At 36.4% G+C, this 27904-nt stretch overlaps 1 protein-coding gene across 1 annotated transcript; it reads left to right on the forward strand.

Moving 5' to 3' along the window:
- The first annotated feature begins 153 nt into the window (after positions 1-153).
- On the forward strand, positions 154-27815 carry LOC126690030 (uncharacterized). The gene is made up of 9 exons (XM_050385174.1): positions 154-295; positions 1376-1572; positions 1779-1798; positions 3821-4105; positions 4184-4385; positions 4656-4828; positions 12309-12621; positions 27596-27607; positions 27711-27815. The coding sequence occupies exons 1-9, from the start codon at positions 235-237 to the stop codon at positions 27813-27815; spliced, it is 1368 nt and encodes a 455-aa protein (XP_050241131.1). The 5' UTR covers positions 154-234.
- Positions 27816-27904: the final 89 nt, after the last annotated feature.

Consider the following 27904-nt stretch of genomic DNA (forward strand, 5'->3'; position numbering starts at 1 on the left):
CAAAGTGGTCCAGATTTTCGTCGCCTACTATATCCAATATTTTATAGGTACTGTCGATATATATATATATGCAAACTCTTACTTTTCTCTTCTTCTTTATCCTCTTCTTATTCAAATATTTCATCCATCAAAATATTTGTTTCTTTTATTTATCTTCTTGAAACCTGGAAATGGAACTGGAGAAAACCATGTTAAGAGAAGCTCCAAGTGCTCATCAAAAAAACAAGCAAAAGAATGGCAAAGTTGGCACTAGGAGCATTAACTTTCATCATTGACAATGTTCTTCCTTTTTATGGTAAGAATTTCTTCCTTTCTATTATATATATATATATATATACACACACACACTTTCTTTAGAATCTTAACTTACTGATGATGAATAATAAGTAAGCTTTATCATAAAGAAAATTTCAAAAATAGTACACATAGATAGAAGCACCTCTGTTATTGCAAACTATAAAGAGCTAGCCCTCAACAACTATTACCATATTGCCGAGAAAAATAATTGAAACTGAATGAGCTACCGACAACATGGCTATGATTGCATATTACAATCTTGCCCTTCAATCAACCAAACAATACACTATGACCTGTCTTACCACATTACCACTTTATCTCTTACACTATGACCTGTCTTACCAAGTTACCACTCTATCTCTTACACGATGACCTGTCTTTTTTTTTTTTTACTCATGGAAAGGAAGTGTATTTTTTAGTTAAGTGGCCACATGACTAAATCTTAAGAAGAGAACCTAAGGACGCACCTAAAGTAATGTACCTAAGTTTTGTCCATTATACATTTACACTTTCCTTCCTTAAGATTTAAGAGAATGACACTTCGCCCTAAATTTAAAAGCAAAAAACACTTTTTTTTCTGTTAACATGACCAAACTTTGTTAAATTAATGTTAAAAATGTTGTGCACTAACTTGTCATTTATACTTAATGACAGGCTTCCAAAATTATTATTCATTTCAGAATTAAAATTTATTTTTTAAAATTTTTAAATAAAGAGTATTTTAAAATACTTATTCAAAATGATCTACTTTTGCTTTTTTCTTAGAAGATATTTATTACAAGTCTTTTAGTGCTTGATAAAGTTTGCATTTTAGTTATCAATTTATTAGTTATGTTTTTACTAATCATAGTTAAACTTTGTTAAAGAAAATCTTATAAAATTTTAGAATATTCCATTATTAATATAAACAAAAGAGGGGAGTGCTATTTTCTTCAAACCAAGAGAAGTGAGTGTTTTGTTTCCCTTCAAATTTAAGGTGGAGTGTCATTTCTTCAAATCTCAAGGGAAGAAAGTATAATTACAATTTTAAAAAAAAAAAAAAAAAAAAAAAACTTTTGAGTACCCAATTTGCATGTAGGGAACATTCACACTTGTGACAGTCACGTGGGACACCGGACAACAAAAATGGTGCAAGAAGCAACCAGTTACATCAAGAAAAGCTTAGGCTGTGGACAAGAAGATGCACTCTTGTTCTGTGGCTCGGGCACAACTACTGCTATCAAATGGCTTCATGAAGTAATGGGAATTGCAGTGCCATTCATTTTGATAGATAGGGTACTTAAATGCCTTCATACAGGGGCGGCGCCACCTTATGGCCAAGGTGATCCCAAGACCACCCTAACTTGAAAAAAATAAAATAAAAAAATAAAATACATAATAATTAAAAATTTTATATTTATCTCTACCTTTAAAAAAAAATTTGGGAACACCTTGGATTTTTTTTTATGCCAATAAAATTAAATTTTGGTCTATAATTTGAGCAACTTAACAATATATTAGGGTCTTTCAAGCAAAAAGTACCACATGCTTTTATATTCTTTTAAGCCTATACCACGACTTTACTTTTAGTTTTTCCTTTACCTAACACACTGTCATTGTACGACTACTTTTCCTCAAAAACATTATATAATATATATATATATATATATATATATATATATATATATATATATATATATACATTATACAACTAATTGGTCAAAGTCACGTAAATTTAGTTTTTTTCATTGTACAACTACTTTTCTTTTTTCTTTTCCGATAATTTTGATTAGAAAAAAAAATTAGCAGCTTTAGTTAATTAAATGAATAAACTTAAAAAGTTACTTAATTTTTATATAACATCAATTAATTCATTATATATATATATATATATATATATATATATATATATATATTTTGTAGGGATGTTGGGCCTAGGAGTTCTTTATCTAGTTGTATCTTGAGCCCATGGCCCCAAGCCGAGGACGAGGGGTTGTTCGAGGAGGATAAATCTTTAGCAGATGATATTGTGTTACTAAATAAAGAAGTTTGTTTTGGTCATAATAGCTTGAGAGGATGGGCCGAGCATAAATGTATCCTTGGCTATCCAAAGCCAAGGTCTGAATACGTGGGTTGCTGTCCAGGGGAATGTTCTAGGAAGTTCTGCTAGCACAGATAAACATTACAGAAACAAGGTACGAAGGAGAGTCCTAAAATATCTTAGGGAAAAGCTGCTACTACCGTATTAATTGCTCACTAGCTAACTCTCTGGCCGCATTAATGTGGAGGTGATGCTTGAACAGTAGTTATTAGCCTTACAGCTATTACACAGAGACTTAGGAAATGGGCTGCTGGGACAAGTATCAACACCAACCATCTGGCATGCACGTGGGGGGCAGAGGTGAAGGGAAACAAGAGTATAAAAGAGAAAGAAGGCAAGGAGAGTAAAAGAACGAGAAAATCAAGTGGAAAATACCGTAGCAACCAAGAACCAATCTTGTAATCAAACCTAAGAGAAATATATAAGAGTTGTGCTCCTCGAATCTTGCCGACGGCGTTTTTTCTTCAACATAAACCCATTTGTTTTCATTCTCTTGTCATGGCAATCTACCCCACTCTCTACAAATTCATTATTTTGGGCTTTTTGGGTCTAAGTCCACCAATCTTTGGGCTAGGGAACCTAAATCTGGTCCTTACATATATATATATATATATATATATATAATAAACTTTTTTTTTTTTAGATTATAATTAAACACGTGATTGTCCATTCTAAGGAAATTTGATTAAATTTACACTATAAGTGTCACTAAATATTATGTTTTTACATTTTGCTATCATATTATTAGTAATAAACTTATTATATTTTTATTTATATAATTTAAAATTTTATTAATTATATTATTTATGACGTCACATGTTTGACCATCAATTGGATTTCAGTCCGACCAAAAAACCAGTAACCAGTCTCTTTTTCAGTTCTTTCACCATACTGGTTTATAAAACCATAGAAAAAACCCCCCAAAAAAAAAAATTAACTTGAACGAAAATCTAGAAAAAAAAATTATAATAAAACCACTAACAAGGCCCAAACCAAATGCCGATAGAAAAGCCCAGTACAAGATCAATCTCATCTCAGACTAAGACTATCACTACTCCAACACCAACACGATTACGTTTTTAATTCAACAAATATTATAAAAATAAAAATAAAATAAAAATCTTCACTGTCTCAGTGCCTTGCGGATTCACAAGTCATTAAACAATTTAAACTAAAACTAAATCAAACCTAAAGGCTAAAAGGAAATAAGAAACTCACTTACTCTCCCCAATCATCGCCGTCCATCCCTGTTCAGCAATACTAACAACAACCACAACTGAACTCCACAAGATTTATATTGTAAAACTTTATATATTTGCGTGTTTTTTTTTATTATTGTTGTTGTTGTCAATATATAAATTTTTCTTTTTATTAGATTGTGTAATTTATGCTTCTTGAAAAACACCCTGAAAAAAATTCCTGAAACTGTCACTACCTTCGTAGTGAAGAAAGGTGGGTGGTTTTTGTTGGTCCTTATGAGCACCACTCCAACCGTCTCTCATGGCGGCAAAGCTTGGCTGAAGTAATAGAGATTGGTTTAGATGACAATGGTTTGATAGACATGGAGGCTCTAAAAATACAACTTGATACTTATACATATGCCAACCGTCCAATTCTGGGTTCCTTTTCGGCTTGTAGCAACGTGACCGGAATTTATTCGGATACTTGTGCAATTGCTAAATTACTACATCAATATGGAGGTTTTGCATGCTTTGATTTCGCAGCAAGGTATGTACAATTTGTGCAAAGTTCATTCTAGATTAGAAAAGCTAATTTTCTTGACATGAAAATTTTGTACGTGTTCAGTGGCCCTTATGTGGAGATTGACATGAGATCTGGGGAGATTGATGGCTATGTTGCCATTTTCCTTAGTCCACATAAGTTCCTTGGTGGGACTGGATCACCTGGCATACTTTTGATGAGAAAGGTCCTCTATCAACTGGAATCTTATCCACCATCAACTTGTGGAGGTGGAACTATTAATTATGTCAATGGCTTCAATGAAATGGTAATTGAACCTCTTATTTGGATAATGTTATTGCCTTGTCTATTGGTACTGGACCCATATCTAATTCTAATTGGTATGACACAGGACCCAGTTATGGGATTGATGATTATGGTCTGTTACTCTTGAGTCTTGTCCTAGTAAAATCAAGTCCTAAATAAAATGGTACCCCCTTAGGCCTTAACCAACCCCCACATACAATTCTGTACGTAATTTTTCCAAAAAGTTGCAAACGAAAACACTTGTTAATCTTCTATCGATCATTGATTGCAGGACACATTATATGTGGAGGACATAGAAGAAAAGGAAAATGGTGGGACTCCTCAAATAATCCAGACACTTAGAGCAGCATTAGCTTTCTGGGTGAAGGAATACATTGGTTACCAAGTGATAGAAAAAGAGGAGCACACCTACATAGAGAAAGCTCTCGAGAGGCTTCTCCTAAATCAGAACTGATAAGGGTATTTTTAGACCTACAAAGCTGACGACATGGCAAGACTGACGAATACATTTCGGTGGGCAGATGGATCCAGAGGAAGCGAACCTCAGTTAGGCGAACCTCAATATGGACGGACCCAACAAAGGGGACAGACCCCCGACGAACGAACCCAATAGAGGGGGACGCATGGTACTGGAAGTGCTCATCAAGAATCCTGATATGGAAAAGCCTTGCACCCTACGCCTAACCATAATTGAGGGTTGTAGAGTACAAAATTTAGGCTGACGGATCCATTTGAATGGACCTAACGGTACGATACTAGTAGACGGATATTCTCTCTACATGGACGGATCCGAGTTACAAGGAAAAGAGGTGGACGGGCCTCAAGGCCATGTGACACCCACATGGCTTAAGTGGTCTCCAAGGAATCCTATAAGGAAATAACTTGTGCCCCACGGCTAACCCTAATCAAGGAGAGACCTACAAGGAAAGGATTTCCGTAAGATACGCGCGTTAATGAAGATCTTCTCTACAAGGAAATGTCTTGCCCATCACGTTTGGGACTATTCAAGGGGATTCCTATAAGGAAAAGACTTCTACACCAAGGAAGAGAGACCAACCTTCTACTACTATAAAAGCCCTAATACCCTCACAAATCAAGGTACGCATAATTTACTCCTCTCTAGCACTCTAGAGTTATGAGAATAGTTCTAACTTGACCTTCGGAGGGTATTTGGCTGGCACCACACCGGTGTTCTCTGTTAGATCTTCTCTCTTTTCTTTGCAGATATCATTACAAGCATGCAAGGATCGTGTAGCTCACTGGTGATATTTACGGCATCATCAGTTGGCGCCGTCTGTGGGAACAAGTGATCAGCCATATCACCGCTCCTAAGACAAAGAGTTGCATGGTCCAGACAATCAATGGCTACCATCAACCAAGAGACTAAAAACCCATCCAACTCCTTGGAGAGTTGCTGGTGCAAAAGTTAGGCCAGTGGAACGAATAGTATTTGAACCATCAAAATGACAAATAGGGCAGCAACAAACGCAACAATTGCCGTCCCCCGACGAACGATCACCAAGAAAGGGATGACCAAGATGAAAGCATTTGAGTGGACCGACGAATGTCAAAGAGCATTTAAGGAACTAAAGACATACCTCGCATGTCCACTACTCAATCCATCCGAACCCAATGAAGAGCTTTCCTTCTACTTGGCGTATCCCCCACAGTTGTTAGTTCAGCTCTCATCCAAAAGGAGGATCATGTGCAATTACCCCGTACGCTACACCAGTCGAGCGCTTAGGGGGGCAGAAGAAAGATATCCCCCCGTGGAGAAGTTAGCCTCAGCCTAAGCATTAGCTAACTTTGTCACAAAATTTATAACGAACAAGGCAGGAGGCAGGGGGGCAACCCCATGGAAGGTTTGAACGGATGAATCATCCAACAGACATGCAAAAGGGATCGAGGTAGTCCTACAATCTTTTGAAAAGGATGTCATAGAGTGCCCCATCCGACTCCAGTTCCCAACGGCCAATACTAAAGCTAAGTACGAAGCTGTACTAACGGGACTTGACTTAGCCAAAGATGTCAGGGCCTCATCAATCGTCATCCATAGCGACTCCCAAGTTGTTATAGGGCATATCAACGAAGACTATGAAATCAAAGGAGAGCGAATGAAGTACCTTAGGCTACATCTACCGAACACGTTGATCAATTAGCTAAGGCTGCATCTGTTGAACACATGACTATTGGTCGTGTTCAGTAAGGAATTGGAAATACAAGTGATACAAGCAGGTATTGGTTGGATGAAATACCTTAAGAATGGGACGCTTCCAGAGGACTGCAATGCGTCCCGAAGATTGAAAGTTCAGGCATCACGCGTACCGGGGGCAGTGCACCAGTGGCCTACCATGCAGAAGGATGCCCAATCCTACGTAAAAGCATACGATAAATGCCAAGGCTTCAGCAAGACCTTGTGGCCAAACACTACAAAAGGAAGCCGACGGGCACCTAATCCTCATCCTAATGGAATGGATCGACAACCAAGGGTACCGACGATCAAGGATGCTAAAGGCACCTGATTCTCATCCAAAACTAAGTCCTACTTACGAGTGGAAGGACGAACCAAGCCACTCACGAGTGCCTTGGACAAAATTCTAAGTCATTCTACCTATGGGTGGACAGACGAACCAAGCCACTCATGAGTGCCTTGATTAAAATTCTAAGTCTTCCTACCTACGGGTGGACGGACGAACCAAGCCATCCACAAGTGCCTTGGTAAAAAATCTAAGTCCTACTACCTACGGGTGGAAGGACGAACCAAGTCACCCATAAGTTCCTTGGTCAAATTTTAAGTCTTCCTACTTACGGGTGGAAGGACAAACCAAGCCACCAACAAGTGCCTTGGTATAAAATTTAAGTCCTACCACCCACGGGTGGACGGACGAACCAAGTCACCTAGAAGTGCCTTGGTTAAAATTCTAAGTCTTCCTACCTACGGGTGGACGGACGAACCAAGTCATCCACAAGTGCCTTGGTAAAAAATCTAAGTCTTACTACCTACGGGTGGAAGGACGAACCAAGTCACCCACGAGTGTCTTGGTCAAATTCTAAGTCTTCCTACCTACGGGTGGACGAAGAAACCAAGCCACCAACAAGTGCCTTGGTACAAAATTTAAGTCCTACCACCCACGGGTGGACGGACGAACCAAGTCACCTAGAAGTGTCTTGGTTAAAATTCCAAGTCTTTCTACCTATGGGTGGAAGGACAAACCAAGCTACTCACAAGTGCTTTGCACAAAATTCGAAGTCTTCCTACCTACGGGAGGACGGATGAACTAAGTCACCCCCAAGTGCCTTGGTAAAAAAATTTTAAGTCTTACTACCTACGGGTGGAAGGACGAACCAAGTCACTCACAAGTGCCTTGGTAAAAATTATAAGTCTTAATACCTATAGGTAGAAGAAAGAACCAAACCACCAACAAGTGCCTTGGTAAAAAATTTAAGTCCTACTACCTATGGGTGGAAGGATGAACCAAGTCACCCACGAGTGCCTTGGTCAAAATTCTAAATCTTCCTACCCACGGGTGGAAGGACGAACCAAGCCACCAACAAGTGCCTTGGTCCAAAATTTAAGTCCTACTACCTACGGGTGGAAGGACGAACCAAGTCACCCACGAGTGCCTTGGTCAAATTCTAAGTCTTCCTACCTATGGGTGGAAGGACGAACCAAGCCACCAACAAGTGCCTTGGTCCAAAATTTAAGTCTTACTACCTACGGGTGGAATGACGAACCAAGTCATCCATGAGTTCCTTGGTCAAAATTCTAAATCTTCCTACTTACAAGTGGAAGGAAAAACCAAGCCACCAATAAGTACCTTGGTACAAAATTTAAGTCCTACTACCTATGGGTGGAAGGACGAACCAAGTCACCCACGAGTGCCTTGGTCAAAATTCTAAATCTTCCTACCTACGGGTGGAAGGACGAACCAAGCCACCAACAAGTGCCTTGGTCCAAAATTTAAGTCTTACTACCTACGGGTGGAATGACGAACCAAGTCATCCACGAGTTCCTTGGTCAAAATTCTAAGACTTCCTACCTACAGATGGAAGGACGAACCAAGTGATCCTCCAAAGATGATTTGACTGAAATAAAAATCATCCAACCAAGTCACCAAAGCGACAAACGACCCTCCTAAAATTTACTAAGTCCATAGAATGGGCGGATACAAACTATTATCTAAAAAATTTACTAAATCCGTAGAACAGACGGATACAAACTAGTATCAAAAATTTATAAAATCCACAAAGTGGATGGCTGCCAACCCATGTTATAAGTCCACATGATGTACGGATAAATAAACTAAGTCCACAAAATGAACAGTTGTGTCAAAAGGCATCCAAGTTTGTCCACAGGATGGACGGATACAATAACTAAGTCCACATGGTTGACGGATTAAAGAGATGTAATAAAGTACATCTAACCCACTAGTGGACGGATACACCATGAAAAAGGTGTGAGACATCCTTGAATGTATCCCTACTTGAATGAAGTACATATAATGAAAAATCGGTATATACACTTTCCAACAATTTTACAAGCTTGTGAAAGCATTATCCAGACGCTTATAGGGCAATATGGCCACTACGTAGGCTGACATAGTGAAGCAGCTTTTCTTGAAGGAGCAAAGGTAAACTTTTGAACATGCAAGTTCGATGCCATCAATAAAGCTTAAGATGTAACTGTGTGGATGTTTATCTGGTTTAGCAAGAGTCCACAAGAAGGACGGATGAGGGATACTTGAATATGTCTGATAGTTACTGGGTCCACAAGGTGGACGGATACACTGGAAAAAGGTATCCACATTAACATCGTTGCCTGTTACACTTACACATGCCATCCGACTAGTTTGGCTTCATAGAAACTACGCACGCTTGATGCTCTTTAGATGACGGGTGAGATTAGTTGGTATCAAAAAAAGTAACGTATGGTGCGCACGTTGTGCATCATTATGACATGGACGGAAAGTCTTGATTTTGCCGTGATAATTTCAGAGAAGTCTTTTGTGGTTTGTCACTTGTGCGCATGTTTGGCTACTTTCCAGTTTTCACCGATTCTCCAATCTCTAATCTATAGTGCCCTTTTCACGCTCAATGATGTGTTGTTGGCCATTTTCAACTCAAGTTTAGATTTAGACCAGTAGGTCATCAAAATATAAAATCATTAATTTTTGGTTGTGTTTTAATAGTTGTTATATTATGCGAAGAGCCTTGGTCCTCTTAACATTTGAAAACGAAACATTCAACCTTTTAGGATTGAAAAATTCTCTCTGCTTAGTGACGGGTTAACGGTTCCCAAAAAAAAAAAAAAATCACCACATAAGTATACCAAGGGCAAGTGCACAACCAAAGTCTAGATCAGCTATTGGACATGCCAGTGATGTCGAAGGAGCAAGCTAGTCAGACGAGTAATTTACAAGGTGGTGCTCATGATCCAAGTGATGAGAACAAACGCCAGAAGATCTACTTGATAAAGCATGTAGAGATTGCAATCCAAGTGAAAGAAAAAGCAAAACATCTACTTGACCACGATCGTTTGAAAATATCAAGTAGGTGGAGCTTGAGACCCAAGTAAAGACGAGCGCCAAGAGACGCTGCTAATAATTAAGCTTCCAGAACGACTCTCTTCTCCGCAGCCACTTGAAAATAATCAAGCTTGTAAAGGTTATGATCCAAGTCAAAGCTAGCGTTCACAGTTAAGCATGTTGCTAGGTCTAAATGACTTTTCACATCTGACCATACACATGCCCACCATCTAAGTGTAAGAACCATGCATTAATATTCTTAACTTCTAGTTATTAGGTGTGGCATTGGAGTAGTAAATTTGGGAGCCATGAGTCCGTGTGGTGCTAAGGCTTTAGGCCATGTGTTCAATGATCCAAGGTTATCACGTGCAACATTGGTGATAAAGGCCACAAGGCCCACAACGGTGGAACAACGTAGAAGCAAATGAACAAGAAATCCGGTGCTTGTCTATAGTGGGTTCACCTTGGGAGAATGCAGAGATTAACACAAGCCGACTGCTTTTGGAGCTTCAAGGACAGCACAACTCTAACTTTGTAAACACAAAGAATGAACATGGAAACACGTGGCTTCAATACGTCACGGCTTGGAGAGGAACACCAACAGTTGCGAGGCATAGATGAGTACGCAAAAGGAGCTTACATGCCAAATAGCCGCAAGACAAAGGTAGTGAGAAGGATATACGGATGAAGCTTACGCACCCGTTGTTCAGAGATAGCGAAAGGACCACCGATTCTCGAATCCTTTGGATGCTGAGACAAGAAGATTAGAACACCACGACCCAAAGTGGACGACTAAAAAGGTGACGAGGCACCAAAATTTAGTCAACTCAATTAGTTCACGATCCCAAGTGGACGACTGACAAGGTGACGAGGTACCTTAACAAGTCCACAACCCAAAGTGGACGACCAAAAAAAAAAAAAAAAGCACAAGCAGTCATGACTTATTAGAAAGAAGGGCATGTGGCATTGAGGTTCAAAATCACAAGCAAGCTATTCATTCAATATCAACATTCAAGCGCTTAAACACCATGCGTACGTGTTGAGATAACCATATGCGCATGTAAAGGGAAAGACAAGTGGAGCTTTGCATGCTGTTTACTAAGTATAAAGGTCGTGCATGCCAATGATTCATTAACCACTAGATATAGCATTTAAGTGCAAAACCACAAAGAAGCCACCATGCTTCCCCACGGAAAATCAAAGCTTCAGGACATGTTCAATATGTGGCGTAAGTAATAACATGCAAGACGACGGAAGCGAAGAAAGCTCAAAAAACCAATGAGCGACAATCGTTATCCTTACAAAAAGCCATTGTTCTCAAAAGAGCTTAGCATATACGAAACTAGCTACTATTCTCAAAATAAACTTAAAAGTAAAAATCCTAAAGCTGATCAACGGGTACATTTTCTTCGACAACCTCAGCGACACTCAGAATGCGCCGCGTATACCCTCAACTACCCCATCAATCAAAGCGTAACTCCTGAGGAAAGAAACGATGGCTGCAAGAATCTGTCACCCCATGAGTCCGTTCAGGGCGAAACTGATGGACACATGTGCTGAGGGGGCAACTGATAAGGGTATTTTTAGACCTACAAAGCTGACGACATGGCAAGACTGACGAATACATTTCGGTGGGTAGATGGATCTAGAGGAAGCGAACCTCAGTTAGGCGAACCTCAATATGGACGGACCCAACAGAGGGGACGGACCCCCGACGAACGAACCCAATAGAGGGGGACGCATGGTACTGGAAGTGCTCATCAAGAATCCTGATATGGAAAAGCCTTGCACCCTATGCCTAACCATAATTGAGGGTTGTAGAGTACAAAATTTAGGCTGACGGATCCATTTGAATGGACCTAACGGTACGATACTAGTAGACGGATATTCTCTCTACAATGACGGATCCGAGTTACAAGGAAAAGAGGTGGACGGGCCTCAAGGCCATGTGGCACCCACATGGCTTAAGTAGTCTCCAAGGAATCCTATAAGGAAATAACTTGTGCTCCACGGCTAACCCTAATCAAGGAGAGACCTACAAGGAAAGGATTTCCGTAAGATACGTGCGTTAATGAAGATCTTCTCTACAAGGAAATGTCTTGCCCATCACGTTTGGGACTATTCAAGAGGATTCCTATAAGGAAAAGACTTCTACACCAAGGAAGAGAGGCCAACCTTCTACTACTATAAAAGCCCCAATACCCTCACAAATCAAGGTACGCATAATTTACTCCTCTCTAGCACTCTAGAGTTATGAGAATAGTTCTAATTTGACCTTCGGAGGGTATTTGGCTGGCACCACACCGGTGTTCTCTGTTAGATCTTCTCTCTTTTCTTTGCAGATATCATTACAAGCATGCAAGGATCGTGTAGCTCACTGGTGATATTTACGGCATCATCAAGAACATATGCATTTTAGGAAATACAAGTGCCAAGCACCAAGCTATATTGTCTTTCCTCATTTATAGTACAAGCAATTCCTCATTGGCTGGTCTAAAAAATAGGAGTAATGACCCATCTAACAATACAGATAGCTGCAGAGAGGTAAAGGTGAAAGAGTTTTACTTGTGGGGAGAGACAGGGAACAATAATGATAAACCTCTTCATGGACCATTTGTCGCAGCACTCCTCAATGACCTGTTTGGCATCCAGGCTCGAGGTGGATGCGCTTGCACTAGACCCTATGGTCACGATTTACTTAATGTGGATGAGGTTTGTTAGGACCTATGTGGAACTTTTTAAAGCATATGTCATGTAGAATTGGCTAATCTTTTGACAAAACGCACTTTACTTGTAATTAGGTAGATCTAGGATGTGTTTAATACTTCAAGGAATAAGAGTTCAAGTCTAGTATTGAAGCCATACAAGTTTGTCCAAGAAATAAGTGAAGAAGTGTTGTACATCAAAACTTAATAGATTTATTTATCAAGATTTAATGTATAATTCTCGACAGCTCTCGAAAAAAGCTGTATATATCGAGAATTACGAAATTCAGATTTCCAGATTTATTTTTCACGCATATCCAAGTTATTTTGTAAGGTTTATTTTCTCACAACCCTAGATTGTTAGGACATATGTGATTTAATATTAGGAACATATGTCAAATTAGAATTGGCTAATCCTTTGACAAAATGCATTTTACTTGTAATTGGATAGATCTAGGATGTATTTAATGTTTCAAGGAACAAGGTTTCAAGATTAAGTGCACTTTATTTGTAATTGGGTAGATTTAGGATGTGTTTAATGCTTCAAGGAACAAGGTTTCAAGATTAAGTGTTAAACCCATGCAAGTTTGTTCAAGAAACAAGTGAAGAAGTGCTAGATTTTAAAGCTCAACGCTAGTCTCTATCGAGGTTTAAAAAGCTGCTGAAGCACGATGCTCTATAGCTAGCTCGATAGATAAGCTATCTATCGAAGTTTATGAAATTCATTTTTTCATAACTGATTTCAATCCAATATGTGAATACATGTTTGGGCTTTCTTTTCTCACAACCCTAAATATATATAAAGATTTTTTTAAGGGCTGTAAAAAGGTTGCGCAAGTGTGAAGCAAAGTTGTGTTTATGCAATTGTGACCGGAAACAGAATTTGCCCTAGTTCATATTTCTCTTGAAGAAGCTGCTGTGTTTATACATCGTAGGGTTTTGTAACCAAGGAGTTTCGTGATCTTCATCGTGTTGATGAACTGAAGAATTTTATAGCCAACATCTTTCTTAAGTTGGTGAGTAAGTCGCGTACTGGATCCGCGCATCAAATTGGTTAGTCACGTACTGGGAGCCATGCAATAAAAGAAGAGATTGTCACTACAGAACAAGTCCAATTGGGTATTGGGATAAGAGTTCAACTGTAAGTTGAAATAAGGTACTATATTTCCTTTACTTGTAACTACTTGTTGTGATAATAGTGAATTATTGTGAGTGGTGACCTTAAAATCACCCAGTGGGGTTTTTGTCATGTAGGTTTTCCCCATTCATAAACAAATTACCGTGTCAATTTAATTTTCACTGCATTCAATTATTTGGGGATTTGTTTGTGCTACCACACTATTGCATGCTAATTGAATTAATTAATTAACTTGACTAATTAATTTATTAATTCATCACAAGGGGTCAATACATTCTTGGCCTATCATAGACATATATAAGGATTATTTTAAGGGTCATCAAAGATGATGCAACTTGATGCAAAGTGATTATTCACTCAAATTGTGACCGGAGACAATTTTCCCTAGTTTATCTTTCTCTTGTAGAAGCTGCCGCATCTTTGCACCGAGGGTTTTGTAACCAATGAGCTTCTTGATCTTCATCGTCTAGATGAGCTAGAGAACTTTGCAATCAATATCTTTCTCAAGTTGGTGTATTAGTCACGTATTGGGATCCATACATTGATTGGTTAATCACGTACTTGGAGCCATGCATTGAAAGGAGAGGTTGTCACTACATTACAAGTCCAATTAGGTATTGGGGTAAGGGTTCAACTGTAGATTGGTATTAGGTACCGGGATTCCTTTTACTTGTAACTGCTTGTTTTAATAATAGTGGATTCTCGGGAGTGGTGACCTTAAACTCACCTGGTGGGGTTTTGCCTCGATGGTTTTCCCCATTCATAAACAAATCACCTATGTCAAATTTAATTTCCGCTGCATTTAGTTATTTCGGTTATTTGTTTGTGCTACCACGATTATTGCATGTAATTGAATCTAATTAATTTGATTATACCAAAGGGGTCAATACATTCTTGGCCTATCAATGTTCATTCACTCACCTTGAGAGCTGCCATTCAAAAGGTACATACTTCCTAAATTGCTAAAACCAATATGTTTTACCTTCTTTATAAAATAACCAAGTTTAAAATTAAAAATATATATGTGTGTATATATATAATTGGCAAAGCATAAAGTAAAATATAAAGTGTATCCTTAAAATCTATGATGTAGATTTTGAGCTAAAATTTTCTTGTTATTTTATAGGGCTATGTTGGAGTAAAACCAGGATGGACTAGGGTCAGCTTTCCCTACTACATGTCCCATGAGGAATTTGAGTTTATTTTAGTTGCAGTGGAATTTTTAGCTATTTATGGGTAACGGTCCCTTCCTTTATATAAGTTCAACTTAAGAAGTGGTAGTTGGTCATTTAAGAAAAAGGCAGTTAAGGAGCAACTCAGCAAGGAAAACAAGTGCAATGTTCATATATTGCCCGTGGCAAGTGCTATCCATACAGATACAGTAAGCTTTAACCATTACAATTCAAAAAAATGTGAGAATGTGAATGTGATAGCTAAACAAATTGGATCTGTAAATCAGTTTACAACATATTTGGAAACGGCTAAGTACATTGCCAGTCTCCTCCCCAAGTTCCCTCCACAACGTAGACTACCAAATGACATAGATATCAACCGCCACTTCAGACTCTAGTTATTTTCTGTTGCTGTATCTCTTGGGTCACTGCACCAACTTCTTTGTATTTTACCTCTTGTAGTACCACTAGATTATTTGGTTTGACTCTATATATAGGTCCTCTGTGTACTATATATTCATTTTTTACAATTTAATATAGGTCAAAATGGATTAATACCACTTATTTTCAAAATTTTCAGCAAAATAACACTGTTTTGAAACTATTTGGCAAAATAACACTCTTTTGAAACTTGATATTGTGAAAATCTAGTTTTGTGTGGAACTCAATATTACTAATATTGAGTTCCATGCATCATTTGCCATTGTAGCAGGCGCTAACGTAGCTTTTCTAAATAAAAAATAGTACGTGAAACTTGATACTAGAAAAATCGAGTTCTGTACAATTTTTTTAAAATGAAACTTGCTATTGCTAGTATCGAGTTCTTTGCAATTTTTTTTTTTTTTATAAGAAACCAACATACTAGTTAGTTTTGTATGTAAGAGAGCTGTGTGAAAATAGCTTGGCAACATGATGATATAGATTTTTAATGAAGTTTTGTTTGACCTGAGGATTCACAATTTAATTCCTATGTAGAAGTTTTGTTTAACCTGAGGATTCACAATTGGATTCCTATCATCTTCATGTACACGGTAATATCTATGATATGTTAGAAGATAGCTTGACTTTTTCTCAAGCCTTAATTGCATATTTCTCTTTTTGTTTGCAATTTCAATACAAGCTAATTCTTGTAATATCGAGTTCTATGCAAAACTCGACATCAACAGTTGAATTCCAAAACAATGACATTTTGCTACAAAGTTTGAAAAGTGGTTTGTTTGGCTACATAGTTCAAAAATTAAGGTTTTATATATATATATATATATATATATATATATATATATATATATATATATTAAGAAAGAAGACAATGTAATATTATTAAGAAAAACCAGCTAAGTCAGCTTGAATTATAGAAAGAAACTATGGTGGAACATCCTCCTTCCACACAAGAAAATCTAAAATATGCATAGCATACTTGGCAAGACTATGAGTTGCCTTATTATCTTCTCTCTTTACATGAGAGTAATGTAATTGAGTAAATAAAATAGAACTATGCCGTTTATCTTCAATAAGCACTCGATTCCCTAACAGGACCTTAGTATCATTTATCAACTTGAACATTAAGACCCGTGAATCCCCCTCAAGAACATCACGTCTGACCCCAAGTTCTAAAGCATATCGAAAAGCCTTGGAAGCTACTAAGGCTTCTATATCCTCTGGGGTATGAACATGGGAAAGTTGCTATGAAAGAGAAGCAAGCACCAAACCATTTTTATCATGAACAACCACACCAATACCTAATCGGTTCACCTCTGAGAAAATAGCGTTGTTGAAATTAATCTTGACTAAATCATTCGGGGGAGGTTTCCAATAAACTCGGGGTTGTGGGGGGCAAGGTGGTGGCCGTGAGTGGATGGACAGAAACTCATCCAAATGTTCCTTACTAACCTGAGCTAACTGATGAAGACTGTAACTTGGTTGAGAGACTCAGGTTTGATTTCTTTGGTTCCTTGACCACACCATGAAAGCAAAAAGTTTAGGATGCTGATGCTCCTTCAAAATCCATGACAGTAACTCTTTCAAGTCCAGAAATTGAGTGGTCATGCGAAAAGCCCAAAATTGCATATCAGACCATAAAAAATCAAGCCCCAGGCAGAACCAAAGAGCATGGAGAATATGTTCTAGCATTTCACAACATCTTTCGCAAGTAGGATCAGAGATTATTGTTCGACGATCCAAATTCATTTTTGTAGGCAGCAAGTTTTGGCATGCTCTCCAAATAAAATTCTTCACCTTGTTGGGAACATGTAGAGACCAAATCCCCTTCCAATGATGTTTATCCTGAAGCTCAGAGTCTTCAGCTCCGTTTGGGAGGAGTGAATAGAATGGAATGGAATGAAAAGAATATTTTTAGAATATTCTTCCCTCCCTCTTGTTTGAGAGTTTTAACGGAGGGAATGGAAAGTCCATTCCCTTGTTTGCAAGTTTAGGTGGGAGGTAAATGAATGGTTAAGAGGGAATAGTCATTCCCTCCTAAGCCCTCAGAATCTCAAATTTTTGTTCCCCCCAAATTGGGAGGAATAGGAGGGAATGGATTTTGGTTTAATGAAAATTTTATTAAAATTCCTAAATTACCCCTTGAATCTTAGCCCTCTTTATTCTCAACCAGTCATACCAATATTTTTGCTCTCTCTTTGCTGCTCCTTCTTTCTCACGCTACTGCTAATCACAACCAACCATACCCAAGAAGTGGATGACAACACCTATGCCCAACTACTCTAAGATGGCACAACTTTAAGCTAAAGATAGAGCAAAAGGTGATCATGCTGAAACTGAAAAGGAGAAACGTGCTAGGTATGCTGCATCAACCACTATTGATGAGATTGATAATTTGGTATCCCAAAATGAAGTTTCTTTGGAGAACTTTAAAGTCAAAGATGGTCAGAGGTCACCAGAAATTAATGTTGTACGTTCTCGAGTGTCATCATAAGATGCAATGTCTTCTAAAAGCAAGAAAATACGACTGGCAGAAGATGACGAACTCAGGAATGTAATTTCCCAGTCATTTGATAATGTATCAATGGCAATTGATAGGGCGACTGAGGTTATGGCAAAGTGCTTTTCAAAGTTATATGGAGCAGAAGTTCACGCAGCTTTGGGCGTATTCAACTTAGATCTAATATCAAAGACGGAGGCCTACATATTTTTGATGGAAAATCCAACATATAAGGAGATGTTCTTTGGTTGCCAAGATCATGAGCGCAAATGTGTCTTATTGACACAGATGTCTAGGCCTAAAAAATTTAAAAAGTGTGGGATTTTTTGGCCAACCTTAGTTTTGGAATGGATTATGTTATTTTGTTTTGTTTTGGCAAGACTCATTACCAGAGTTTTTTATTTTATTTTTAAAAAAAAAATATTTGTTTGCATTTTTAGACAATATTTATTTTGTTGAAAATAAATATGTGATGTGTGAATTTCTTTACAACATAGAAATACATAACTTGTTTTTCAGCTACAATAAAATTTTCTTTTCCCTTAAACTATAATTATTTTAGTTTTATATCAGGAAATTGATATGTTAATAGTTCTATCACCTCTGGTCTTAGAGGGATGTTGCTCAGTATAAGAAATTGGGAGATGGAGATGTATTAAATTATCGAATCCATTGTAAAGCCCACCAGCCAAAAAAGATCCAATCTAAAACTAGCCGCCCCTAAAAAATTAAAATTTGCAAATTGAAATAAAGAAATTGTGCTATTGTCAATTTTTCATGCCATTATCTTCATCAGTTAAATTATTGATTAGCATGATGCAATCTATTCACCTTGACAAAACTATATTGTATTTCAATAATCTAACACAGTCCCAATTGTGGCTAACTAGTTTCACATCATTCACTAAATACTAAACATTTCAAAGCAATTATAAGTTCTCATTGATTATTTTTTATGTTCTTTAAAATGAGGGGTATAATAGTAATGTTATTATAAAATGATTCCATTCCATTCCTTCCAATGTCACTTCCAAACGATGTTACTTACAGTCCATTCCTTTCTTTTATAACATCCAGACAAGATTTTTAAATTCCATTCCATTCCATTCCTTTCCCTACTAAATCCATTTCATTCCATTCAATTTCATTCCATTCCCTTATGAACTCCCAAACGGAGCCTTCATGTCACTCAAAATCTACCTCTTCCTTCAAAAAACGATAACCATACTTGCAAGTATATTTCCCATCCTTTGCTAGAGGCCAAAACACAATATCCATTTTTTCCAATAAAATAAGATATATTATAATATATTAGCCTAATAAAACTACATTTGAACATATTATATGTACACTTAATATTTGTTCAAACTATTCATTTTAAAATGAAAGACGGGTGAAGAGAAAAAGAGGAAAGTTGTTAATATGAAAAAACCAAAGCAATGCTCAAATACGTGGCTAAAGACCCTAAAAAACGAGGCTATAGACGCACTTAATGCCGTGCTTTTTAAATGCTGTTATAGATTAGGATTTTAAGCCGTGTTTGTTAAAAATGCAACTTTAGGTTGGCTATGGCTGCGTTTTTTAAACACTAAAAAAAGCAAAATATTCGGTTGGACCTATAGCCACGCTTCTTGAACATGGCAATAGGCCCTATCCAAAAAAAAATGTGGCTAAAAACACTTAAAAACAGGGTTGTAGACTTAACCTATAGATAGGTCAGTAGTTTAAGCTGTGTTTCTGATGAAAATGCAAATTGTCATATTTTTCTCCCTTAATGTTTAGTCATTTATACTTATTTGGTGCCTAAATGTACTCATTATTCTTATATTTTGATTTAGGATGCAAATGGAGGCATTAAGTGCAAAACGTAGCTAATTGAGCGATTTTGGACAGTTTCGACATTGCTTCGTAATCTGGGCATAACTCTCTCATCAGAGCTCTGATTGAGATTATTCAAGATGCTATGGAATGCCAAGAAAAATCTCTACAACTTTCCTGTTTTGAATTTTGAGAGATACTAGCTGTATCAAGGTCAAAATTGGGTTTGAAGTTGCTGCACCTGCACTGCTGACGTTCTGGAATGTTCCTTTGCCTGAAATTCTAATACCTGATGTGGATTACTTTCAGAAGCTTCCAAATCTTGTGCACGAAAATTCCAACTGAAAAAACACCACTTTCCTAGTTATATTAGGACTTTGTTTTATTTTTAATATTTTCCTTAATTAGTCAGATTTGGATATTATTATTTAGAATATTTTTAGGAGATTTTGTAGGCTTGGGAAAGGGGGAATTAATGTGTAAAAGAGGGGAGGAAAAATTACACACACACGCCTCTCTCTCGCCTCTTCTCTAACTTCTCCTTTGAGTTTTCATCATGTCCCTGCTTGGCTAAACTTTTATACTTGGTCGAAAGAAACTGAAGTCTCAAAATCAATAAAACTATGAGATCTAATTTGTTTTTATTGTTCAATTTATGCTTTGAATATTGGATGTTCTTCTGTGCCTATTTTCATGATTGTCTCGTTTAATTACTAGGAGGCCTACTAGTTTATTATTCATTGCAATCTACTACTAGGTTAGATATCAAATCCGTAATTATTTGATCTCTCTAATTTGTGAAGCAACCAAGATTTAATGAATTGTTGTGTTAGAAATTATTAGATCTTAGGAAGAACGCTCGACTAAATTAAATGCAACCGCTTGTGCTCGTGTTGTTTAGCTTCATAGATCTCTCTAATTCTTAAGGCTACTTCTAGATTAAACCTTTAGCGCTTGTCTTGGGTTGTTTAGTAGTTAAGGTTAATTAAATTGCTTGTTTTCTAATTAACTACAACTAAGGAGAAATAGGAAAATAGTTCCAACGGTGAATATTCAAAGTGTGAATTGATATATGCTTGCATCGATGATCAGTTATAATATTCTGATGGTGGATGTTGACTTAGACCAAGGTTTGTTCTTTTGATTGATTTCGATATTTTAATTTGAATTGTTCCTTAGTTGTTTTTCTTAAAATTGTTTTCGTTATACTAAACCCCCCCCCCCTTCCTTGTTCACATAACATAAAACTAGACTAGACACTCTCCGTGGGAACGATCCTTACTCACACCACTACATGTATTTTTAGGAGTATAGGTTTTATTTTTGGTTGCCTGCGACAGCACACCAATTTCTTAAAAATGCGGCTATAGGTTAGCAATAGCCACGTTTACAAAATGCGGCTAAAAAATGTGGCTATAGCCCACCTTTTTAGTAGTGATTCTTTAATTTGATAGCACTTGGATAATAAAAAATAAAATAAAAAACTAATGATGTTGATGACATCCATATTATTAACAACCTTAATGATAAATCAAGTACAAAGAGAACTTTTCAAGTTTTCTTTTGTTGATATTCTCACTCTTGCACTAACTTCTCTGTAATCCTCCGTCAATTTCATTTCTAATAACTTCACCGGCTTCACTCTGAAAACATCTGCCCTTCCGCAAAAAATCTATATCATACAATTTAAATTTAAAAAAAAAAAAAAGTAATTACAAGTTTGTATTAAATACGCTTCATCGAACATAAATATTAAGTTGGAAAAAAAATATATCAATATAAGACTAAATTATACCATTTGATAACTTCAGGTTTGTTTCAAAAAAAAAAAATTATGTTATAGGTTTAATAAAGAGTTATATTCTTCTCAAAAAAATAAGGAGTTGCATGTTTTTAACTAGAGGTTAATGGAGTTGGTTTCTAATTAACTCTCCAAGTTCGATGGGCAAGTGGAGGTTAAATGAACAAGGAAATGGTCCTTTCTCTACCTAAAAAAAAAAGAGACATTTAGGTCTCTTCAAAGAGAAAAGAAGGCCAAGAGAGAGAAACCTTATTTCCATTATTGCTACTTTAACCTTTTTTTTAATCCTTATTTCATTTCTCATAGGAAAAAAGATTTAAAGGTGCTAGGACCATAAACACTGTCCCACCAAATAATGAATGGCTTGATTCAAACAAACTCTCTAAAAAAATGTGTTTCTAAAAAGTTTTAATCAATAATTTTTCAAAAAGCTTCCAAAGCCATCCTTTTTTTTAAAATGGGCGTTTCAAATAACTAAACAAGAGAACTTTTCAAGTTTACCCTTAGATCAAAACCCTCCACATGAGCATTTTTAAATAAATTCTTGATAGATGCACTTTACAAAATCACCTTCTAAACCGAGTTCCAAAGAGCCTAAAATTTGAATTTTTTACAAAAGACTTACAAAATGTCATGGATTTTTATCCCTAAAAAGACCCTTTCTTATATATATAAAACCATGGAGAAGTTTTCATTAAAAAAAAAAAAAAAAAAAAACCCTCTTTTAACAAAGGCTTGGGATTTAATCTTGGAAACAATTTTCTAAAGTACTTAAAAAATCTTTTTTTTTTTAAAGAATTTGTTCTTTCTTTAGGGATTTCCCCATCAAAATCCCTTTCCCCCAAAAAAAAAAAAAACTTATGAGATAACCCTTTTTATTTAATCATTTTAGTTTTTTAAAGATAAAATACTCAATTTTTTTAATAAAATCTCTTTCCTCAAAAACTCATGAGATGATCCTTTTTAAAATAACCCTTTTCAAAAACTTATGAGATATTCAAAGATAAATTAATATGCCCATCTTTTAAAATAAAGGAATACAAGGAATTTTCTCACTTTTTCAACAAAGAAAACCCTTCTTTTTTTTCAATGGAAGGACCTTTTCACATCAAAAAATTATTTCAAATGATTCTTCTTAAAGGCATAATTTCAAGAGAGTGTGATGTGTCCATAGTTCACCTCAATTGAGCTAATGGAAACCATAATCAATCTAACATTTCCCCTCTCCTCTACACTAATCATCTTAGTTTATTGTTGTTTTGTGCATGAAAATGATACTTGGGAAAAAATTGCTTTAAATTACTTTTAAAGGTGAAATGTAACATTTTTATACTTATATTCCTTTTTATTACATTGTAGAATAATATTCACATGATAGATATCTAATAAATACTCATATGCTAGCTATGTATATTGTAGGGATATGGGATCGGTGACCACAATTGGGCCCATTGTTGTTAGGATGGGCCTAGCCTAGTAGTAATAGTACAAAGACATAGGATCAGTGCTCGAAAGTGGCCTATTGTTATTGGACTGGGCTCAGCCTAGTATCAATGAATGGGTTGGAGATGACCAAAAGGATAACAGCCAATACTCAGATCGGTCCCCAAACACTGTTAGTGCTTTGGGGAATCCACTGTCGAGTGTTATTTGGCGTTAAGTGCAAGTTTCAAGAGAATCCTTAGAATAGACCAATTTACTAGGGATTTTGGGCAGAAGTGGGGGCCACGTGAGAGAAGATGGAAAGGTAATCATTTGGACCCCCACTCAGGGAAGACTATAAAAAGGGAGGCAGGATTGATGAGTGGGGGTTGGTTGGCAGAAATTGGGGTGTTAGAAATAAGAGAGAGGGTAAGAGGAGGAATACTAGGGAAGAGAAGAAGTGAAGCAGGAGAGGTACGAGGGTCACATAGTTGGGCTATCAAGGTAGCATTTGAAGCTTACCCTAGTACGAGTTTAGGAATACCCACTAACAAATAGATTGAGAGCCCAATCCCTGCACAGGAAGTACCTTTGTAATTGGGCACCACATATATTATTTCTAACAATGTAGTAAATAGTTTTCACATGATATTTATAAATATTTTCACTTGTTCATTTGTACATATTCTTTGCAAATAATTCCATATTTTATTTATACATAAATACTATATTCACATGCTATGTATATATTTTTTGTACAAAAATTCTTTTAAAAAATAAATTCCAATCATTTAAGTTATATTTCACAATGAGAATTGTTTAAGTTAGATTAAAATAGGGTACTTCCCTTTGGATAGGCAGTGCGGGGTGCCTAGCAACTTCCCCATGTAACCAAACTTGTGAGTTCAAGAATCTTTTATTCGAGACTTTTATTACCTTAATTAGCTAAGGAGCCCCTAGGAATGAATTTTAGTTAATTTGGCAATTAAAATGAATTCGAAAATAGGTGACCAATAACTCCTAGAATAAACCAATATTTGGTGAAGACTCCATAAAATTAAATAATTAAAGAGACTTACTCACAAACACATTACTCTAATGACACAAATACACACACATCCCCAAGCAAAGAACAGAAACAAGTGGTGCTTTTAATTTTTTTTTCTTTAAAAAAAATTGCAACAACAATGCATCCTTCAATGTGGGGAGTTGTGGGGTTTTTTCCTCACCAAAGAAAACCCAATCCGTGGTGAAATCCAAGGCGTCCACAGCTCAACGTTCTTTTAAATCCTAAAAATCGTATATGATTGATTCTATATTAAATTTTCTAGCAATTTTCCTTTCAATGTAAAAAAATTAAAGACTCCTTTAGAAAATCATTGTTTATGTTGCAAAGTTCAATTTTATCAATCAATATTCGCAGTGGTGACACCGCGTGCAACTCAGGGTGTTCCTAGGAACACCCTAACCTGAAAAAAAAAATTAAAAATTTTTTTTATTTGCTCTATATTAGGAACACCCTCAATCACAGAATTAGGAAAACCCTCAAATTAAAAATTTTAAAAAAAAATTGAACTAAAATCTGGAAAAAAAATAAATAAATTGTAACAGAGCCAAGCCCACAGCAAGCCCAACAGATTACAAACCCACAGATTCTCCAAAAAAAAAAAAAACAGAGCAATGCCTCAATCCCTAAAGGTCTAAATAAGAAATCACTAAAGGCTTTATCAAAAAAAAAAAAAAAAAATGGAAACCACTAAAGGCCTAAAGCAAACCTAAACTTAGTCCCTTAGAGCAACGCTGCTTGAGCCTTAAGCCAACAGACGGAGGTTGGATTGATCACAACTCGCTCATCGGAGATCGGCCCAGTCCAGATAATCATTGTCGCTCGCTCGCCCCTCCGCGTCGTCGTCACTCGACGCTAACCCTCATCAGAGGACGGAGATTGGCAAATCGCTCGTCGCGAGTCGCGACGTCACCTCATCACTACCTCAGCGACCTCAGCCTTCAGGCCTCCCTGCTCGGCTACTCCGGTGCTCCCTCCTTCAAGGTATTTCATTTTCTCTCTCTCTCTCTCTCTCTCTCTCTCTCTGAATTGAAATGAAAAATATGAAATGAATTAAACTCTCTCTCTCTCTTTTGATTGGCCGAACTTTAGCTTTATTAATGTTTTGTCATTTTGTCTGTTTTTGATTTTGAATTTGGCTTTTATCAGTTTATCTTATCCGTTGGTGTTGGTGTGTGTAGTGTGTTGGTGTTGGTGAGATATTAATTGTCTTTTAGTGTAATGTGTGATTGTGAAATTTTCTAATTGGCAAGGGGCATCACTCATCAGGCATGAGGCGTGCTTGTTTGTTGAGTGGGGTGGCGGTAGATGGGCACATAGGGGCCAGGCTGCACATTACACTGCTTTAGTGCTTTAATTATTGTGCATTTGTGCTGCACATGGGAAGTGTTACATGTGTAATGTGCACATCAGTGGCTCTTTTAGTGTAATGTGCACATGAGGCTAAACAGTATAACAAATTAAAGCAATATAATTAATGACAAATAAATTAAGGCAATATCATTAATGACAAATAAATTAAAGCAATATAGTTTATTGTTAGGCTAAACAACAATAATTGAAGCAGTATAATTAACCAATACATTATAAAAGACAAACAAATTAAATTATGTTAAGCTAAACAATAATTAATAATTTTATAATTAATCTTATCAAAAATAATAATTTTATAATTAATGAAACAACAATATAACAAATTATAGTTTATAAAAGACAAACAAATTAATGAAACAACTAAACAACAATAATTAATAATTTTATTAATATTTCAAATAAACTTATAGTTTATTGTTTATTCTTTTGCTAGAATTATGGACAAATATTTGATAAGAAAATCACGTGTCCAAAAAAAAAAATTCCTAGGAAAAATTTTTAGGAACACCCTGGGAAAAATTCCTGGAGTCGCCACTGAATATTCGTGACTGAACTTTTTCATTTCATAATTGCACTAGGAAGTAGAAACATTAGAAAAGTAAGAACAAATACAATAACTCTATAAATAAGTTGATAGATTGTTCAACTTCTCTTTAGTCTTTACCATCCATTTGGTACAATTCAAAAAAAAAAATTATGATCAATAAGTCACATATTTGTGCTTTGCATTTACTATCATCCCCCATCAAAAAATTTAGAAAAAAAAAAAAAAAAAACACTTACACACATTAGAAATATATTGATGAAAAATAGGAAACAAACATGCATATTCAAAAGCAAGGAACTATCTTAAAATATAAATAAATAAACATTTTTTGAAAATCTTTAGGATATGTTTGTTAACTGTTTCTTTCCCATGTTTTCTATTCTTAAGAATAGTTTTCTATTTTCTAACCCCAAAAAACTCATTTCTTACATCTTGGTTTTCCCCTAATTTTTCCTGATTAGGAAATGATATTTTGTTTACTACACAATATTTTAGCTACATGAGACACACAGAAAACATAGAAAATAGCATATTTTTAATATTAAAAAAAGTTATAAACTTTGTTTTGGGGAGAAGGGTTACATGTCACCGAATCATTATATCGGTAGGGGGGCCATGAACCCCCCGTCCTAAAATAGCTCTGTCCTTGTACTTAGTTAAGTATGCTTTCTCCCCTCTCCTCCTTTATTATTTTTTTTTTAAATATAATATAATTTTAATATATGGCATTTACAGTATGATAATTATTTTTTATTATCAGGTCAAGATACCAATTTTTTATTTGATAATAAAAAAATATTTACCAATTGAGTTAATTTAAACCTACTTGGTCCAACTCTCTTTGTAAAAGAGCGATTATATTGGTGCACTTGTGTGACTAGCTATCAGTGGCGACGCCACATGTAACTCAGGGTGTTCTTTGGAAGACCCTGACCTGAAAAAAAAAAAAAAAAAAAAAAAAAAAAAAAAAAAAAAAAAAACCTGAATTTTTTTTTTAATTTTTTATATTTGCTCTATATTAGGAACACCCTCAATCACAAAATTAAGAACACCCTCAAATTAAAAATTAAAAAAAAAAAATGGTAACAGAGCCAAGCCCACGGCAAGCCCAACAGATTACAAACCCACGAATTCTCCAAAAAAAAAAAACAGAGCAACGCCTCAGTCCCTAAAGGTCTAAATCAGAAATCACTAAAGGCTTTATCAAAAAAAAAAAAAAAAAGGAAACCACTAAAGGCCTAAAGCAAACCTAAACTTAGTCCCTCAAAGCAACACCGTTTGAGCCTCAAGCCAACAGTCAAAGATTGGATCAGTCACAGCTCGCTCGTTGGAGATTGGCCCAGTCCAGATCGTCATTGTCGCTCACTTGCCCCTCTGCGTCGTCGTCGCTCATTGCTAACCCTCATCGGAGGACGGAGATTGGTAGATCGCTCATCGCGACGTTGCCTCATCACTACCTCAATGGCCTCAGCCTTCAGGCTCCCTACTCAGCTACTCCAGTGCTCCCTCCCCCAAGGTATTTCATTCTCTCTCTCTCTCTCTCTCTGTGAACTGAAATGAAAAATATGAAATGAATTAAACTCTCTCTCTCTCTTTATTCTTTAATAAGACTAACTCTCTCTCTCTTTTGATTGGCCGAACTTTAGCTTTATTAATGTTTTGTCATTTTGTCTATTTTTGACTTTTTGAATTTGGCTTTTATCAGTTTATCCTATCTGTTGGTGTTGGTGTGTGTAGTGTGTTGGTGTTGGTGTTGGTGTTGGTGAGATATTAATTGTCTTTTAGTGTAATGTGTGATTGTGAAATTTTCTGATTGGCAGGGGGCATCACTCATCAAGCATGAGGCGTGCTTGTTTGTTGAGTGGGGTGGCAATAGATGGGCACATGGGGGCCGGTTTGCACATTACACTGCTTTAGTGCTTTAATTATTGTGCATTTGTGCTGCGCATGGGATGTGTTATATGTGTAATGTGCACATGGGGCTAAACAATATAACAAATTAAAACAATATAAT

This window comes from Quercus robur, chromosome 6 (genome assembly GCF_932294415.1).
Source record: "Quercus robur chromosome 6, dhQueRobu3.1, whole genome shotgun sequence".
Taxonomy (NCBI): domain Eukaryota; kingdom Viridiplantae; phylum Streptophyta; class Magnoliopsida; order Fagales; family Fagaceae; genus Quercus; species Quercus robur.

Excerpts from the sequence above, each read along its gene's own strand:
- LOC126690030 (XM_050385174.1), top strand. The coding sequence starts at position 235 with ATGGCAAAGTTGGCACTAGGAGCATTAACTTTCATCATTGACAATGTT. Across the intron at positions 1,799-3,820 it reads CAACTTAACAATATATTAGG|TGAAGAAAGGTGGGTGGTTT; the intron begins GTCTTTCAAGCA and ends CTACCTTCGTAG. Across the intron at positions 4,106-4,183 it reads TGCTTTGATTTCGCAGCAAG|TGGCCCTTATGTGGAGATTG; the intron begins GTATGTACAATT and ends GTACGTGTTCAG.